At 34.3% G+C, this 18,821-nt stretch overlaps 1 protein-coding gene across 3 annotated transcripts; it reads left to right on the forward strand.

The window, feature by feature from the left end:
* The first annotated feature begins 886 nt into the window (after positions 1 to 886).
* On the forward strand, positions 887 to 4,927 carry LOC126723424 (uncharacterized). Of its 3 annotated transcripts, none has more exons than XM_050426811.1 (3): positions 887 to 1,406; positions 2,316 to 4,069; positions 4,463 to 4,927. In XM_050426811.1, the coding sequence occupies exons 1-3, from the start codon at positions 908 to 910 to the stop codon at positions 4,718 to 4,720; spliced, it is 2,511 nt and encodes an 836-aa protein (XP_050282768.1). In that variant the 5' UTR covers positions 887 to 907; the 3' UTR covers positions 4,721 to 4,927. The 3 variants fall into 3 exon arrangements, with proteins under 3 accessions (XP_050282768.1, XP_050282769.1, XP_050282766.1); XM_050426812.1 differs by having other exon boundaries at positions 2,316 to 3,676; XM_050426809.1 differs by having other exon boundaries at positions 2,316 to 4,927.
* Positions 4,928 to 18,821: the final 13,894 nt, after the last annotated feature.

An 18,821-nucleotide genomic window follows, 5' to 3' on the forward strand; every position in this document is an offset into this window, starting at 1 on the left:
CTTGTGCGTATTCTCCAAAATTGCTATTTGTAGAACCCAATTACTTGGTTGTATCCTGAAGACAAGTTTGTAGAAGCCCTTTAACAATTTGCGTATGGGGACAAATATTGTTTAAGGATAACATTTAATTATGCCTCCAAGTCAATCACTAATTTCTAATTACTTGATGTGTTCATTTTGTGTTTTTCATTATTACTCCTTGATTTGGTGAAATCCCCAACAAACAGAACATGTTGGCAGGACAAATACTGTAGGTATAAATTTAGAGCCTGGGTTTGCCAATTATCAAATTTTAAGCCAAGTTGAATTGATTATCCAATTATGTAATGGGATTCAAGGCTTGGTCACAACATGCACACCATAAAAAGTTTATTAAAATGGATGATCCATAGATGCCCTAAGGGCACTTGGACCTTACTACTATTTATAAGTTGTGAGTTTGTTATTTTAATTTTCTAAATATAAGATGTGATGATTAAGATCAAATATTACTTATCACACTTACTGGTCTGAGGCTCTTGACATGTGAATATTAGTTCAAATTTAAAGATTTTGATCCAAATCCATATTTTTACCCTTTCCAAATGGGTACTACCCAAATCCAAATTCTGCTTAAAAAATAAAAAAAATGGAGAGAGAAAAAATATTTTTACAATATTTTTTAATATATATATATCTACAACACTTAAATAATATTACTAAAAATTTCTTAATAGTCCTTGTGGAGCTCGCACGTGGGCCCCACCCATTTTTCTTAAAAGGTTTTTTTTGGGCTCCAAAAGTCCGAATAGCGGGAACGTTTTAAAATAAAAAATAGGAAAAAAGAATTCAATACAGTAATTTCCTTTCACATATATGCGTATATCAACAATTAAAAAGTGTTTCTGAATTGTAGTGAAGAAAAGAGATGATACAGAAGAAGAGAGAGAAAGGAGAGATAGTATGGGTAAGAGTCTCACTCTCTCAAACATGCTGGCCGGCTCTTGTTCTCCGTACTTTCCACGATTCCGTCCTCGTTTCCTTCTTCTCCCTCCCTCAATTCCCTCCTCCCCGTTACGTCCTCGATTCCCTTCTCCTTTCCTTCCCCGACAACTTCCGCTCCCTCGCGCCCTCCGCTCCCCACGAGCTCCTCCACCGCGCGTTGCGGCTCTACGGTCTGAAGATCCTCTCTTCGCTCACGTGCCCTTGTCAAGGCAAAACCACACCGCGACGCCGTTTCGAGAACAATGCTGATGCTGCGGCTGCGACTGCGAAAACGGCGCCGTTTAAGAAGGCCGAGGATGTGTTGGGGTTTGTGTTCAGCGCCGCCGTGTCGCCGTGGGTTGAGAAAGCTGAGTTCGTTGAAGCGGTTGAAGCGATGGCTTTCGTTCACGCTTTTCGCGGGTACAAATCAGCCAAGCTTAGAGGTAGTTATTTTGTTAGTTACTTACAGTTATGCATCAATTGAGGGTAGATGGTTTTTAATTTAATTTAAAATTTTGATGGTTGTTGATACTTGATGTAGTTTATTTTATTTTGTGAACTTGGAAATTATTTTTTATTAATTTAGTCATTAAAGGGCAGTTAAAAAGGTAGTTAGTGTTCTTGCTAAAGTTGAACCTCTAGAACAAAGTCAAAAGTCAGCAAATGCTGTGTGTGTATATGCTCTCACAAACTAGTTTCTTGTTTCCTTTTGTTGGTTGCTCTCTTATACTCATCTTTTCAATGTTTAGAATTTAGGATTTGATGTTTCTCTGTTTATTTATTTATCCAATGCTAGAAGTTACTCAGAGTGTTGAGCTAAATCTCTTTGTCTAATGTACTTGGCTCCTATTTGTTGGACCATTACTTAAAGTCAGTTGATTGGTAATTGTTTTCTCATTCATTGATATACACTCTGTGCACACACTGTCCATAATTTCACATGTGATTTCCACATTTAAAAAGTGGGTGATGTGTACGAGTAAATAATGTACAATAAGGAGTGTGTGAAAATCAATACCCTTAGTTTATAGCAACCAGCCTATCAATGATAAAGCTGACTCACAAGACGCTCAAAAAAATTTAGTTAGTATGGTATTTTATTTTGTACATTTTGTTATTCTTTAAAATTGGAAATGTTTAGATAGGATGAGATGAGACAGGATATATATATATATATATATATATAATGAAAAGGATGATGATCCTGACAAGAGAGAACCTGGAGTTTCTTTTCTAGGCACTTACCATTCCTAAAACTCTTTACAACTCTCTTGCTTGAAGTCTTGTGTTCTCCTCAATCAGCTGTCAGATTTATTGGTTTGTAATTTCTTTCTGTTTGAATATCTTTCTAGGTAACAAGAACAAGAACTCTATTGCTCATGAATCAGATATATTAGAACTGGAAGATGAGTTTCAGCTACTCTCTCAGGAACTGGAAAAGAATTTGGAAGCTGGTGTGACAAATGGAATGAGCTCAAAAGTTCCTTTTCTGACAGAATCGTTTAATCCGCTGCATAAGCACCAACTTTCACATACTCAACTTAAGCAAAGCAAGGAGCAATCAGTTAAGGAGGTGCTAGTAAACTTGCATTGTCTTGCTCTAGATCCATTTTATCTAGTTGGGAAATGCTTGAATACTGTGGAGCATAACGTTTTGAGGTTCAGAAGTTTGTCATTCCAGAACATTTCTGACTTCTGCTTTAAAAAATGCATGCATCCTAAGAGCCCTGAAGCTCACTTTTCTGATTCTGGGCATACAAAGACTGAGTCTGGTGTGAAGGTTGACAGAAAACAAAGTCGTGGAGAAATTTTTTGCCCCTCTTTATCTTACATGGCTGCTCCTGTTAACAGTATGGGGCCAAAGAGGAAGCTTGATCAGCCATCTAATTCTTATCTTTCTTTAAAGGTACACAAAACTATGCAATTTTCCTCGGATGCTGAAACTAGCGCATATCTGCAGAAAAATAAAGCTGGACACAAGGAAAACTCTACGTTATCTGATCCTTCTTTCAAGTTGTGCATGACTATGCCTTTATTCTCATTAAATGGCAGTGATTCGTACTTGAGAAGAAAACATAGTAGTGGTTTCCAAGTGGAACTAATTAATTCTGGCTTCCCATATTTTCCAGCGAAATTAAAAATGCAACACCACTCTTCCACTAAGCCCCAGAGACTGACCTATTTATGCGATAGTAATTTAATGGACTCGGTTCAGAATAAGTTCAACATCTCCCTTTCAGGAGGAGCATCTCATTGTGGTGAAGTTGTTGAAATTGGCAAGGTTCAGGAGCCTGCAGAAAATGTTGATATTCTAAATGATACAAGGGCCTGTATATCTAGTGTTGATTATATTTTGGCAGCAAAAAAATGCCCATCACAATCTGATTTTGCTGCTGATAAAATAGAGATGCTTCCTAGTGATATTGATGGTGCTATGTCCATTAGATCCAACAAAGAAGCCAGCATCAATGTAGCATTTCAAGACAGCTCCAAGGAGAAAAAGCAACTCTATAAACCAGTTACTTCTGATTCATCATTCAAGCTGCAAAGTGGTCAGTTGGAAGCATTTGACACAATTGCTGATTCTTTGCGTTTGAAATTTCCCAAGGATTTTGAGCTGCCATCCAAGCAGGAGTTGGTTGAGAAATTTAGTCCATTTGGCATAGTAGATTCCCTGAGGACTAAAATCTTTTCTTATATAAGTGCTGCCAAGGTGGTTTTCTTACGCCCAATTGATGCAGTGGCTGCTTACCAATATGCTAACAAAGAGAGGGTTTTATTTGGTGAGGCAAATATTAGGGTTTGGCTTGATCCACCGGGACAAAAGAGAATAGAAACCGAGTTTTCAGCTCCCCCCCCTTTGTTGACAGGGAAACCGGTGAGTCTAAAAAGATGTCAACATGTTACTTCTGATTCATCATTTAAATCGCAAAGGGATCAGCAATTGGAAGCACCTGCCACAACTGCTGCATCTACATCTTTGCATATGAAGTTTCCCAAGGATTTTAAGCTGCCATCAAAGCAGGAGTTGGTAAAAAAATTTAGTCGATTTGGCACAGTAGATTCCTCCAGGACAAAAGTATTTTCTTGTACAGGAGTTGCCCAGGTGGTTTTCTTACACCCAACTGATGCAGTGGCTGCTTACCAATATGCTAAGAAGAAGAGGGTTGTGTTTGGTGAAGCAAATGTCCGGTTTTGGCTCGACCCACTGGATCACAAGAGAAGAGGAACCAAATTTTCTGCTCCCCCGCCTTTGTTGACAGGGAAACTGGTGAATCTAAAAAGACATCAACATTTTACTTCTGATTCATCATATAAGTCGCAAAGGGGTCAGCAATTGGAAGAACTCGCCACAACTGCTGCTTCTACATCTTTGCATATAAAGTTTCCCAAGGATTTTAAGTTGCCATCAATGCAGGAGGTGGTAAAGAAATTTAGTCGATTTGGCACAGTAGATTCCTTCAGGACAAATGTCTCTTCATATACAGGAGCTGCCCAGGTGGTTTTCTTACACCCAACTGATGCAGTGGCTGCTTACAAATATGCTAAGAAAAAGAGGGTTATGTTTGGTGAGGCAAATGTCCGGTTTTGGCTTGACCCACTGGACCACAAGAGAAGAGGAACCAAGTTTTCAGTATCCTCGCCTTCGTTGACTGAGACACAAATGCATCTGAAATCATGTCTCAAAAAATCCAGCCCCCTTGAGTGTAGAGACAAGAAAAAAACTCACAAGGTGAGATTTTTAATGGAGACATAGATCATTTCATTTTGATCTTCTACCAATGACAACTCTGCTTCTTTTCTCCCTTCTGTTTTTGGCTAAAGGGGAAATCTACAATGTCATGTCCTAATGTGCTTGCACTAGGAATGATTCCCAATTTTGTGAAAATGTTCATATATTTTTGGAGATGCTATCTTTTGGTTAGTAACCTAGTAAATGAATTTAGCTGATAGTCGCTAGTCAGGGCTCTAGTCTTATAACTGTAGTTTCTTGCATATGGCAATTAGAATTTAAAAAAAATAAAAAATTAAAATGATAAGCAACTACAGCTTTTCATTTCAATCTGATGATCTGAGTGGATATTTTTTTGTTCTCTAAAAGGCAGTGGTGGATTTTGCTAGTAGTCTCTGAGTGGGTTTTAATAAATAAATAAAAAGTGTATCAGGTGTCCCTTGCAGTTTTATTATTATCGGTTGTATTTCTAATCATATGGGGTGGCAACGATTATCACTAGGCTCTTTCAGCACTCCATAGTCATTTTTTTAATACAAGATTTGTCTAAAAAGAGGCTGTGGTGATCTCGGCCCATCTGAGTTACAAATCCAGGTCCCAATAGCCCACAGAAAATTGTTTGATGCCTTAGGTAATGTTTTCCCCTCAAGCATTGTAACAGCCCATCATTTTATATTACATATTTACTTATATAAAAAAAAAAGGATGAGGCCCATAGTTTAATAAATTTAAGTTAATTTGGGCCTAAAGAGGTTATACGAGAACAAGTAATTTTAGGCCTAGTGGATAAAGAAGAAAAGAGTGGGCTTTGGTTGAGTTGAAACCCTAATCACCCACACTTACAGGGCTTATACAGACTTTACGTTTGAGTACTGCGGATTCAGGTAAGTCCCCACTGCTTGGTTCGCTTGCTTAGATTAATAGAGGCCTTACAACATGCTAGACAAAGTGATATCTTTAAGGTCTTATAATTAAAATAGTGTTGGCAGCACAGCTTGGTCTATTTGAGGATTATGTTCTACCAATAACACTTAGCACCCAAATTTATACAAATCACACAATTATATATTGCAATTATTTACGGTTCCCTAAACCCATCCAAGATTCATCAAAATGCAAATCATTCTATATAGTTCTTGTACAATCCTATACAGTTCCCTAAACCCATCTAGGATTCATCAAAATGCAAAACATTTATATAGTTCTTGTACATGCAATGTTACATGATTGAACCATTAGTTTTCAATCAAACATACACATCTGCATTTAAATTTACAATAATTATCCTAAATTACTAATAAATAAACAAACAAAAACATTAAACAACAACAAAATAAATATAAATTTTCCAAAACCAACTTCATTTCCCACAACCGAGCCCTATCCCACAAAGGTCTCAAACCTGCCACCAACCAACAAAGCAAGAAAGCAAGCTACAATGAGAAACATAAAACCCAACTCCTTCTCTCTAACCTCCATAAACTTCACCTTTGGCCAATGTCCCTATCAAAATGCAACCAAACCATCCCAAAATTTAATCCTTCTATATTATCATAACCTTCTCATTCTTCTATAGGTGAATGTCATAATATTCTTGGCTCAATCAACTTTCAAGTCAGGATGAACAAAAAAGAAAAAAGATATATATATATATATATATATATATAAAACATAAACAACATGACTATGTAAGGAATTAAAACATAAAAGATACAAAGAGAGTAATAATCCATTATGAGGAAGCTAACTCTAAGTGAGATAAACATATCTTAAAAGGGCATAAACATCAAGATCAAGATAAATATAGTGAATTTATAAATAATAGCACTTTGATAAACACTATGGACTAAGTTCAAGGCCTTAGAAACTATTAGGTATCACCAGTTTGATTTAAATCAAATAATAAACACCTACTAACTTGCAATTCTAATTCTTTCTAAAGCATAAATGGATTGCCAATATAAATAACAACCTTATGCATTAGTCTCCAACAATAGACTAATAATAACATACAATTACACTCCAAAAATATAAACTATAAACCCCATCACAAGTGAATCCACTTGCTAATTCCCAACAACTTTACAAATATTCTCATTTGGTTCACCAACAACTACGTGTATTGACATTTGCCTGCCTGTAAAAGAACATAAAAATATCAAATTAGGTAGAGCATATGGTATGACAACAAAATCATAGGAAGCATATACTCTATCAACACTCTCTAGTGAAAAGTGAAAAAAGCCCAAAAAAAACTCACTCCCAAATCTAAGCACCAAAATGCTATTATATATCAAATAAATATCCATTACCCTCTTGTCCTATCTACAAGTCAAAAAGTTAAAGCACACAACTATATTAGTAAAACTATATTAGTAAGAACTAATGAGTTCTTCAGCCACTAAATTGAGTTTTATATGAATTCATTGTACCATACAAAACATTTTGCAAATATAAAAAAAAAATATATTCTCATTAATAATAAAGAATTTATGATGCAATAACATGATTTATAAATAAAAAAATAAATCTAATCAATCAATTTGCTGAACCTATAATTACATCACGTATTCCCAAATATTTTACAACATGGATACCTAAAATTAGTGAATTTGCAAATTTATAAGTGTGTACATGTGTTTTTAAGGGCAGGAAGAAATAAGGGGAAAAATAAAGACTTAGCTAAATGGTTAATGTGCAAGAAGAGCCCCACACATAAGAAAAGGAAAAGGAAAATAGCAGAAATCAGAGAACAATGTCTAAGATTATGAGCATAAATAAACTCTAGGAGAGACAAGAACTTAATCTTCGATGAAAATATGGCCAAGAAACTCAAAGATCCAAGTTTGAGTTTATGTCTCCTGTTGGAAAAATTAGACCCCAATTGATAGAATTAACAAGTTTTAAACCCAAGTTGTTAATTAGATTTATTATGAATAAACCTTGTCAAAACAAACAAACAAACATCAATATCATGTCAATATTATGCACAATGAAATAGTAAATAAGATAATCCACTATAATAAACCTTTCCAAATAAGACAATAAACCTTCCCAAAATGCAATCTACTATAATAAAAAGATATTTCAGATTTAGTATAAAACCTTTATCCCTAGACTCTACAATCCCAGTAGATGAACTTGCAGCAAAAACCTTCTTCCGCTTCAGAACCTCTGAACTCTCTAGTATATGAACGCAACCAATGATGCATGGATCCCAGTACGTAACTAACTCCAGCAATTTGATTAAGATGTTGTTGGCTGCAAAGTTTTTTACTTCATCAACAATGAAGATCAAGAAGCACTTGGTTACAAAATCCTAAGGTGCAAAAGATGTAGTAACTTCTTGTAGAGAGAATAAGGCACTAGGTCACTTTCTGCATATTTTCTCCATATATAACGGCCTTTAAAATAAGCCTTATATATGTCTAGGGTTGTGAGAAAAGAAACTCTACACATACATGTCAGCATGAGCCGAAAATCAAATCTAGAAATTCTGATTTTGTAGATCTCAACAGATTTAGCTTCTGTCGAGCTTCGTTCTTAAATCTCAATAGATATTGTTTCTGTTAAGGTATTTGTCGAGCTTTAATAAACAGCTTTTCTTCACTTGTTTCTTGGTCCAATCTTCATGACTTTAATACTTGGCTTGAACTCTTGTTTCTTAAAGTACTAAACCCATCCTATATCTACTCAATTACAAGTAAAGTGCATTTTGTCAAAGAATTAGTGAATTACATAAAATATGTCTTTAACATCTCCAATGCTCTATTATAATATTAACTGTTGGCTTACAAATTGTTGATATATAATTTCAAGTTTGAAATGACCCATTTTAATATTGAATATTTAGTCTAATGAAGATAATAATGAAGAGAATACAAGTATTGTGATCTAAGTCATATAATGCTTGAGGTGGCTATATATGAACATTAATTGAACTCCAAATTTCAACGAAGAAAAATTGAAACTAAGATTATGAACCCAATTATTAGTCCTCATGCATTGTAAATTCTTTCTTGCATTTCATTGCTCTTTGAAATTTTTAGTTGTAATATATATATATATATATATTTTTTTTTTTTTGAGAAACTAGTTGTAATTTATTGAGAGAGAGTATTATAATATATCATGTGTATTTTCATTACAACCACACATAATATCCCATTCTTTTGGTTTCACAAAAACCAATGACTCAAATAGCACTCTATTACCCAAACTTATAAGATTCTCACTTATCCCGGATCAAACTAACTCAGTATCTTACCCTTGTCTTGATCCATTGCTAAAAAAAAAAAAAAAAAAAAAAAAAAAACCTTTCTTCACCCACTACATCAAAAATCCCAAAGTTTCTTACAAGTACTTTTTGCAAAATCAAACATTTCTTCTCCAATAAATTAATAACTTTGACATATATACATAAGTTCACACAGATGTACACACCATCAAAGCTCTTTTCCCTCAAGGTACTTTCATTCTTAGATATACAGTCAAACATGCACACAATTAGAAAATCAAAATCTTAAAAACAATAACCAATTAAATCCTAAAATAAAGAGATTCATCAAGTCCCAAATATCTATTCATTAAATGAAAGCCCTTGTTTTAACTCAAACCCATTAATTGGAAGAAGCAGTTTAATGACAAGTAACATATAGGGATGATATGACTTATGACCCAATATCAAAACCCAAACCTATTCAAATAAATGAAAGCCTTAAAAAGGGTGATTATCTACCATATGACCCCCCCCCCCCCCCACCCCCAACAAGACTAAGATTAAAGAATTAGTATAAACAAACTCATGTAATGAATAATTGAGGAAGTGAGAAACTGAATTGTGGCAACAATTAGTGGCATGACTGCCGTGGAGAGAGAATGAGGAAGTTTTAGGGGAGGGCAAAATCAGAGTGATCTTCTCTCTACTAACCACGCCTGCACCACACAAATTTGTAGATCTTAAATTCATCATATTATGCTCAAAATCTAATGCTCACAACATAAATACAATTGCTCTTGTACACAATTTTATTAAATATACAAGTTTGGATTATTTTTATCAGTTCACTTAGTTGCGCTAAGACTTCTACCATTTTGAGCTTAGGAAAGATGTTATTTTAATATTTTTAAAAGAAACAAATCATGCATGCTATGCCTTGAATCAATGCATTAAATATTTACACACACAATAAATAAATAATTCAAAAACCTAACATTTTTGCCAAAAATCAAAAGCATACTTTTGTAAGGATGATATCCAAAAGATGAGCCCCTGCTTTTGAATCGTACAACTTAGCTTGGGGGCTGCAAATCAAATATAACTAATTAGCACCCCAAAAAAATTATTTAAACCAAACAAAAAGAGAGAGAGAGAGAGATTATATATTCGCAAAAATAGAGAGAATGGCATGGGATTAAGAGAAATTGAACAAAAATAACCAAATTAAACTGGAAATTTAAGAGAGAGAGAGAGAGAGAATACCTGTTGTGTGTTAGCCGAAAATACCAAAAATAGAACCAAATTCCCATTTCTTTATCATCTGTTTCTCTATTCCTCTTTCAATCTTTTCTCACCTTAGAAATTAGAAATCCAGGTAAAAGTTAGAAATCCAGGTAAAAGTTAAAAGAAGAAAAAACAGAAGAAGCCAAAGATGAAAGATTTTGGAGCTTGCAAGTGGTTAACAATGGCAGAAAAACTAACAAGAAAGATGAGAGGGAGAGAGAGAGCGAGATTTCAGTGAATAGAAAGAATTTATTATTAAGCTCAAAAGAAATCATACACTATACAAAGCTATATATAGATCACAGAATAGATTAGATCCCTTCTAAAGATTCTCTCATAACTGAACTACAACAACCCCTAACGTAACAAGCTCCCTAAATTCAAGAGATGACAGCTATCACTAAAGCCTCTGTAACTACCACTACAATAGAGTTTAATTATCTCGAGCCTTCTTCAAGAAAATAGAGCAAGACTGGAAACTTTTGAGTTGAGGAAGAAGCCCGAAACGGCGTTGTTCCAATAACAAGAAAACGTCACCGTTTGTCATTAAAGTACTCTAGCAACCACACGACACCATTTTTGTCTCAAAGAGAAGTTACCGTTAGAGGCAACTAGCTACTACCCTTCTCTTCTTCTTTCTCAGAGTCTTGTTTGAAATCTGGACTTCCTCTATCAAAAGACACCCAAAATACCCACTTAAGATCAATAACATAAACCTAAAAGACCCAAATTAGCAAACAATCAAAGATTGAAATCCACAAGGAAACAAATACAAACACAGATATTTAAAAAAAAAAAAAATTTAAGAAACAGAGAAAAAAAAAAAAGGAGAAGAAGAAGAGATACTAAATGGAAAAAGTAGTCGGTCTTTCTTCCCTCATTGTCTTGCATGTGTTTTTTTCTGATAGAAATTTGATTTGAGGGAGCCTATCTAGTCCAGATACAGAGAAAAGGTAGAGAAGATACACGAAGAGAGTTCACTTCTGGAAGACTCTCATTCTCTCTCTTTACTCCTTTCATCCCTTTCCCTTTAATATGTGATATTCAGCCAACACACCGTTTTGGCCTCTCATCAAACGGACAAAACTTGACCAAACGAAAGTTACTGTACATAGAATCATTCGCTAAATACTCATACACCCCTTAAATTTTTAGGCAGTGGCCACGACACTCCCCTAAACTTTTATTTTGGTGTAATTGAGAGAAAGAGAAGGGGGAGGTGATCAAGAGCCACTGTCGCCAGTCACCATTGTTTCCGCTGCCATTGGTATGGGTTGGTGTTTTTTTTTTTTTTTTCCTCCAATCATCCTTGTGCAAGTCACTGCTTGAGTTTCATAGTTTGGTTTACTTTTCGGGTTTTGGGGTTACCAAATGTATGAAACCTATGATTGATTAGGTATAGTTGGTTGTAGTAAAATGCTCATATGATTAAAACTGGTTTTGTAGTACTTTTGAGAATGCTATTTAGTTGTTTGATGAAATGTCTAATAGGGGTATATGACCGGTAATGTAATTGGATTTGGTTGTTTGATTAATAAAGTTAAAATTCAAAGAAATAAAATCTAGAAGAAAGGATTGGTTAGAAAATGTAATTCATTCATTCTTAAAGACTAGATTAGAGCTTATATATATATATATATAACCATAGCATGACCATTGTAATAGCGTCATTCACAATTTGTTACATATGCTGTGCAAGCTAATCTAATGAATCTTGATTCATTGCCTTCTAATAAAGCATGTAAAATTTTAAAATTTGATACTTATGCTAATGTTGGATTCTTTTCGAAATAATGACTGTACGTACCCCAAACTCCGCTTGATGGGCCAGGCTTAGAATGGAGCTCACAAACAAGTGGGCTTAGTGTTTCCTACTAAGGGTAGTTCTTGGCCAAGTGACCCAACAACACCCCTTATCCCCTACGAATTCCCTCTTTTCCCTCCCTATGTAGCACTCCCTCTCTGTGTCGTTCTCTCCCCTGGTTGTCCTAGTTCACTCTCTCTTTCTATTTCCTCTTCAGAGTTGCCAACCTCCCCCTTCTCATTCTATTCTCCTCTTTATAGCTTCAGGTGGGTGGAGGCGTCATGATTATTCCTTTAGCTCACTTGTGTGGGTGGGGTCCAATCTAATTATTCCTAATGAAAATATGCTCTGATCGAAACGGTAGTAATGGCATTGGAATTGACTCCAGCCTCCAAAAGACCACTTGACAGCGATATTCCCTAAGGCAACATTGAGCTGTAGAAAACTTGGGTTTCCTCGAGCAAGCACACTCTCGACCAAGCTAAAGTTGATAGGCAAGGGTTTGCTTTTGATATGTTCAAGATATGATGGACTCATTATGGTTTTTGGGCTCAGATTGGGCCTTAAAGTGTGTCCGGATCAAAGTCATAGGTCAAATGGGAATGGGCTCATGTGCTCTATTACAAGGCCCAATGGGCCTGGGGCCCTACCTTTTACAGTGACATAAGAAATTTTGAGTCACCATTGTCAACTATATATTTTTAAACATTAGAAATCACACTACTATTTTTTTATAAAAGAAATTCTAGCTATTACATAAGCAGATGGGCTTATGTTGTTGTAAAGCAACATTACAATTAAATATATTTAAATATATTTTGATGCATTTCTACTAACTTTTGTGGTTCATTTTTCAATGCCTTGAATTGATTTCCTTTTTTTTTTTTTTTTTTTCACCTCTTTTTAGTTGGTGGAACAAGAGCGAAGGACAATACAATTTAGAGAGCAAGACGGTTGAGCACACTTGCCAAGAGGTGATATTTTAGCACTAGTGGAAGCAAGAAGGACAAGTGAAATGCCAAGGTATAATAGTAGCAAGAAGAAAATTAAGCTTTTGGTTTAATATTTTGTTTAGTGATGCCCATCCTTTTAAGGATAGTGGTAGGGCAGTGCACCTTTTTTTTATATTGCTAGAAAAGTGTAATTATTGGTTCATTATGTGTGTTTTTTTTTTTTTTTTTTTTTTTTTTTTTTTTTGTGAAACAATTTACTATTGGTAAACACTCATTGATATTTCAACTCATGATAGTTGAAGAGAACAATTTACTATTTGTAAACCTTTTGGTTTGATATTTCATTGCTTAATTTATATCCAAGCAATCAAATAAAGTAAATTTGTCAATGCTAATTAAGGGGAATGAATTGATCCCCAACTTATATTTTCTATACTGACTTAATGCAAGCCACAATAACTTACACAAGCCACATATTAGCCTCTTCTTGGTAGGAGAAATTTTTACTATTTTCTTAATAATTTTCTTTAGCTTTCTCTGGAAATTTCCTCTATATCCTAATTGGAGAAATTTTCTTTAAATTTTCACATTAGCACTTCAAGCTAGAAGTTTTCACAGGATCTCGTACATTGGTAGAATGCCATTAATTTCATATAAGTTGAACATTACATAATTGTGAACATTTTTATATTACATTACATCTAATCTAAATAGGTAGGTAAATTACATCATAGGCTCCTTTTTTTTTTTTTTTTTTTTTTATCACTTCTACAAGTAAAGATGACTTCCTTCATTAACACTTGGACCCAAACAAAAGGCTATCACAATCCCACTTAGGGATCATCTTATGCATTGCAGCTTCGTTCTTCAACCTTCGATTAGAGTCCAATAGTTCGTTAATAACACTTTTGCTCCTTGGTGTGAATTCAATATAATGCCTCTCAAAGTAGTTACATATTTTACGATCCTACACAACAAAAAATAAAATAAACAAACTTATTAGACTATGCACTTAGAAACCAAAACAATGTAAGTGAAACCAAAATGAAACAAATGACCACCCCAAACTTTGTACTTGCACCTAAGGAGTTACAATTAACAGGACTCTCCATTAATGAAAATTGGAGTCCTACCAAGAAGATTTTTATTCATATTTTTGCCATTTCATTCCTTAACCATTAATAGGGTTTATAGTATAATTTCTCATATATGCTTTGTAACATCCTAGTCATTCATTATTTACAAACATTTTGAACTCAACCTCTTTCCATTAAGATCCATGCTACCTTGTCTAAATATGGCTTCCTATGGCTAATGCATCTGTGAATGTTCAAAATGTGTATAAAACACCTATGAATGTTTAGACCCCCAATTTACAAATTACCAATTCAAGCTTATCAACAAACAATGCACATGCAGAAAATGTAAATAAGCTAAAACAGAATTGATAACATAATCTTAACCAAATAAAATCACATCCACAGCAGAAATTAAATGGCAAAGATTAAGGAAGAGAGATGCAAACACAAGGACAATACAACGATGTGTTATTGAAGAGGAAATCGAAGCCCTCGGCGTAAAACCTCTCCGCCGCCCTCCAAGCGATCAATAATCCACTAAAGAATCAAGTTGGGATACATGAACAGCAGAAGACCCTCCAAGTCTAATCTACCCAGTGTACCTAAGCCCTCCAAGCTCTTACTCCAACGAGGTTACGCCGAACCTATTTCTTCTTTAGCTTATTGGATTCTGCTATAATCCATAGCATCAACCAATATGAATTGGTCCTTTCCTAATTGTTTCCCAAGTACCAAATAGCCTTCTCACAGATATGGGTATGGTGAGAAAAGGTTTTGGCCAGTGTACCTCTCAAGGATGTAACAATGGAGAGGGTGAGAGTTGAGGAATTTGAAGAGTCACTATGTAAAGATTGTGGATGAGTCAATTTTGTTTTTCTCTAGGGTTTCTCTCTCAAAATTCTCTCTGGAAGCTCTCTATATTTCATGGGTATAAGGGGTATTTATACTGGAGTGAGAAAGGAATGCGAAGAGTTAGTTTTTCCATAACAGAGTGGACTGGCGACTTGGCCTTGCTACTTGATTGAGTCGAGAGTTCAAGTCGCGAGCTAACTAAATGGCTAGTCTGGACTTTTTGTCCTGTAGTGCTATAGCTGGCATGAAGGTTCAGCTTCTTTGCATGCTTCACTCGTGTGCATCATCTGATGGCCTTGCTACTTGATTGAGTCGAGAGTTCAAGTCGCGAGCTAACTAAATGGCTAGTCTGGACTTTTTGTCCTGTAGTGCTATAGCTGGCATGAAGGTTCAGCTTCTTTGCATGCTTCACTCGTGTGCATTATCTGATGGCTTGCAAGCCGCGAGCCACCTGCGAGTTCCTACTTTACTGCACAGTCTTGAGCATTTCTTCACACTCTCTCACACACTACCCTTACATGATTCCCACCTAAACATAGGGTTACTAATTGCTAAATTACAAGCAAATTTGGCACGGAATAAAGCCAACAAGATTTGTTCTTTAGCCTTCGATTAGAGTCCAATAGTCCGTTAATAACATTTTTGCTCCTTGGTGTGAATTCAATATAATGCCTCTCAAAGTAGTTACATATTTTACGATCCTACACAACAACTGAAAAAAAAAAAAATTATTAGACTATGCACGTAGAAACCAAAACAATGTAAGTGAAACCAAAATGAAAAAAATGACCACCCCAAACTTTGTACTTGCACCTAAGGAGTTACAATTAACAGGACTCCATTAATGAAAATTGGAGTCCTATTTTTATTCATATTTTTGCCATTTCATTCCTTAACCATTAATAGGGTTTATAGTATAATTTCTCATATATGCTTTGTAACATTCTAGTCATTCATTATTTACAAACATTTTGAACTCAACCTCTTTCCATTAAGATCCATGCTATCTTGTCTAAATATGACTTCCTATGGCTAATGCATCTGTAACTATGATTATAAATATGAACTTAAAAGTTAAAATTACATGGACTTTTAGCAGAGATGACACTGGAATATATTACTTTGCAACACCATATTTCATAATGATGATTGGAAAAAGCCTTAGTTAATAGAAATGTTGCATGACTAAAACATAAGTTTACATGTTATTAGAATGCAATGAATCAAGATTCATTAGATCAGTTTGCATAGCATATGTATCAGTTTGCATAGCATGTGTAACAGTTTACGAATGATGCAATTATACATCCTGTAGCTTAGTTCTCTTTATATTTAACATTCAAAACTACATCCGTATTGTTTACATACATTATTGGTAATAATTGGTTAGTGAGAGTTAGTGGTAGAGTTAGTTTTAGTGTGAATAAACGTACAGAGTTGGTCATGCTCTATTTTTTGTATATAAGTTGTAATCTAGTCTTTGGGAATGAATGAATTACATTTTCTAACCAATCATTTCTTCCAGATTTTATTTCTTTAAATTTTAACATGTTTAATCAAATAGCCAAATCCAATTACAGCATTGGCCATATATCCCTCTCAGGCATTTCATCAAACAACTGAATAGCATTCTTAAAAGTACTGCAAAACCAGTTTTGATCATATGAGCATTTTACCACAACCAACTCTACCCAATCCATCAAAGGTTTCATAAATTTATTAACCCCAAAATTTAAACCAAACTATGAAACTCAAGCAGTGACTTCCACATGGATGATTCGAACGAAAAAAAAAAAAAAAAAACCCAATGGCAACGAGGTGGCGGCGAAAAAAATGGTGGTTGTTGATAGTACGGCGGCTGGCAACAGTGGGGGGAATGGCCAAAATAAAAGTTGAGGGAATCATGGCCACTGCGTGAAAGTTTAGGGGGTGTAAGAGTCTTTTTCTCCTTTTTATATTCAGCCAACGCACGGTTTTGGCCTCTCAACATATAGACAAAACTTGACTAAGGGAAAGTTACTGTACATAAAATCATTTGCTCTTTTTATAATAGTTACTACAAGTAGAGATTTGTCTAAAAGGGCTGTGATGATCTCGGCCCATCTAAGTGACAAATCCAAGTCCCAACAGCCCACAGAAAATTGTTTGATGCTACAGAATTTGCTAGATCTATTACACACTGTCAATTTCTTCTAGCTACCAATTAGTAAGCTGCTAAAAGTACTGGTATAGCCACTATCCTCCTAATATTGCATTGCTTTCGACAGGTTGTAACAAGGAGGGTCTTATAAATTCTATCTCTATAAATTTGACCAACTATGAATTTTTGGGCCTTGTTGACTTTTCTCAATCTACTTGGAATTTTTATTTTATTTTATTTTATTTTTTTTTATGTTATAAAGGTTGGACTGAGGTTCAATCGAGGTCAAACTATGATGATGTCATAATTAATTTAGTAATTAATTAAAATAAAATAATTGTATTAAATTTGTAAATATTAGCAAGATTGACTAAAAATGTCTATAAAAAATTTTAAAAAAAATTCAAATAAATTTTCATGATATTATAAGGTTAATAGAAACTAATACAACATAAATAAGCATAAAAATAAACTTGTATAATTATCCTTCAAGTATAAATCATTTTGGTTAAATTAAAAAAAATTACTTTTAATTAATTTAGTAAATTCCTATGCAAATGAGAATTATTATTAAATCACAAGTAAATCTATCAAAGAAAACAAATTTAGTAATATTTAATAAATTGAGAGAGAGGTAACATAATATGTTGAGAAATTATAAATCATGTAAGTATAAAATAAATATAATAATAGATTATAGTTAAATACAAGTAGGGCAAGTGATCTGATGGTTGCAATTTTGGTCTTTGTTCTTAATTGAGTGTCTGAGAGTTAGCTCTTTGGCCTTGTCTATTTTTAAGAAAAATTTAGCTAGTTCTCACTCATAAAAAAACCGGTTTATGACCGGTTCCTAGTTAACCCAGTTGGATTTGTCGGTCCGGTTTTAAAAACCATTCTCACTTTACTTTTAGAGCCAGCACATAACCAACTTCTAAATTTATTTTTCAGTTTGAATTAAGCCAGCACATAACTAACTTCAACACATAACCAACTTCTAGAGACAAAAAACAAAATTAAATTTTAGCTTGAATTAAAATAAAGGAGAGACAAAACATACCAGAATTGAAATCATACTGAAAAAATCTTAGATTCAAAATGAGGAAAAAAGTTTCAGGATTAGAATGGGCAGTTAGTACTTTCTCAAAAAAAGAAATAGAAAAAAGAATGGGCAGTTAGTAGGCTAATAGTCCACAATTCACTGACTACACACTCTAAGCTGAAACCCCCCTTTCTCTCTTTATCTTTCCATTGTCTCTTCCTCTCAATCACTCACCTCTGAATGGTACCTTTTGCACCATTGCTTGATCGAATTAATGCTCTAATTCGCACATGGCAGCCAATGTTGTTGTCTATGGAAGGAAGACTAACTCTCATCAAATATGTACTTTTACCAACTCTTAACTATCACATGCAGACAACTTTACTGCCTATTCATGAAAAAGCTTTCAAAGCCTTTCTTTCTAGGGGGAGATTCTGAACACCAAAGAAACATTCACTTACTATCTTAAGGCACTAATACAAAATCTAAGCAAATGGGAGGTTTAGGAATTATAGACATTAAACTTAACAAGCAATGGCATATTCATTGCAGCTTCATGTTTGTCATTACAATAGATTGTAAAAAAATTTATATCAAATTATTGCTATAATAACTTCGTTGAAATAAGCTATTAGTTCAAAATTTTAGTTGCAATAGATTGCAAAAATAATTGATATCAATTTATATGATTTCTTCATTTAAAGTTATTGCAACTGAAAATTATAAGTTGTTGTAACTTATTATTGTTGATGCAG

The sequence above is a fragment of the Quercus robur genome, chromosome 4, assembly GCF_932294415.1.
Source record: "Quercus robur chromosome 4, dhQueRobu3.1, whole genome shotgun sequence".
NCBI lineage: Eukaryota > Viridiplantae > Streptophyta > Magnoliopsida > Fagales > Fagaceae > Quercus > Quercus robur.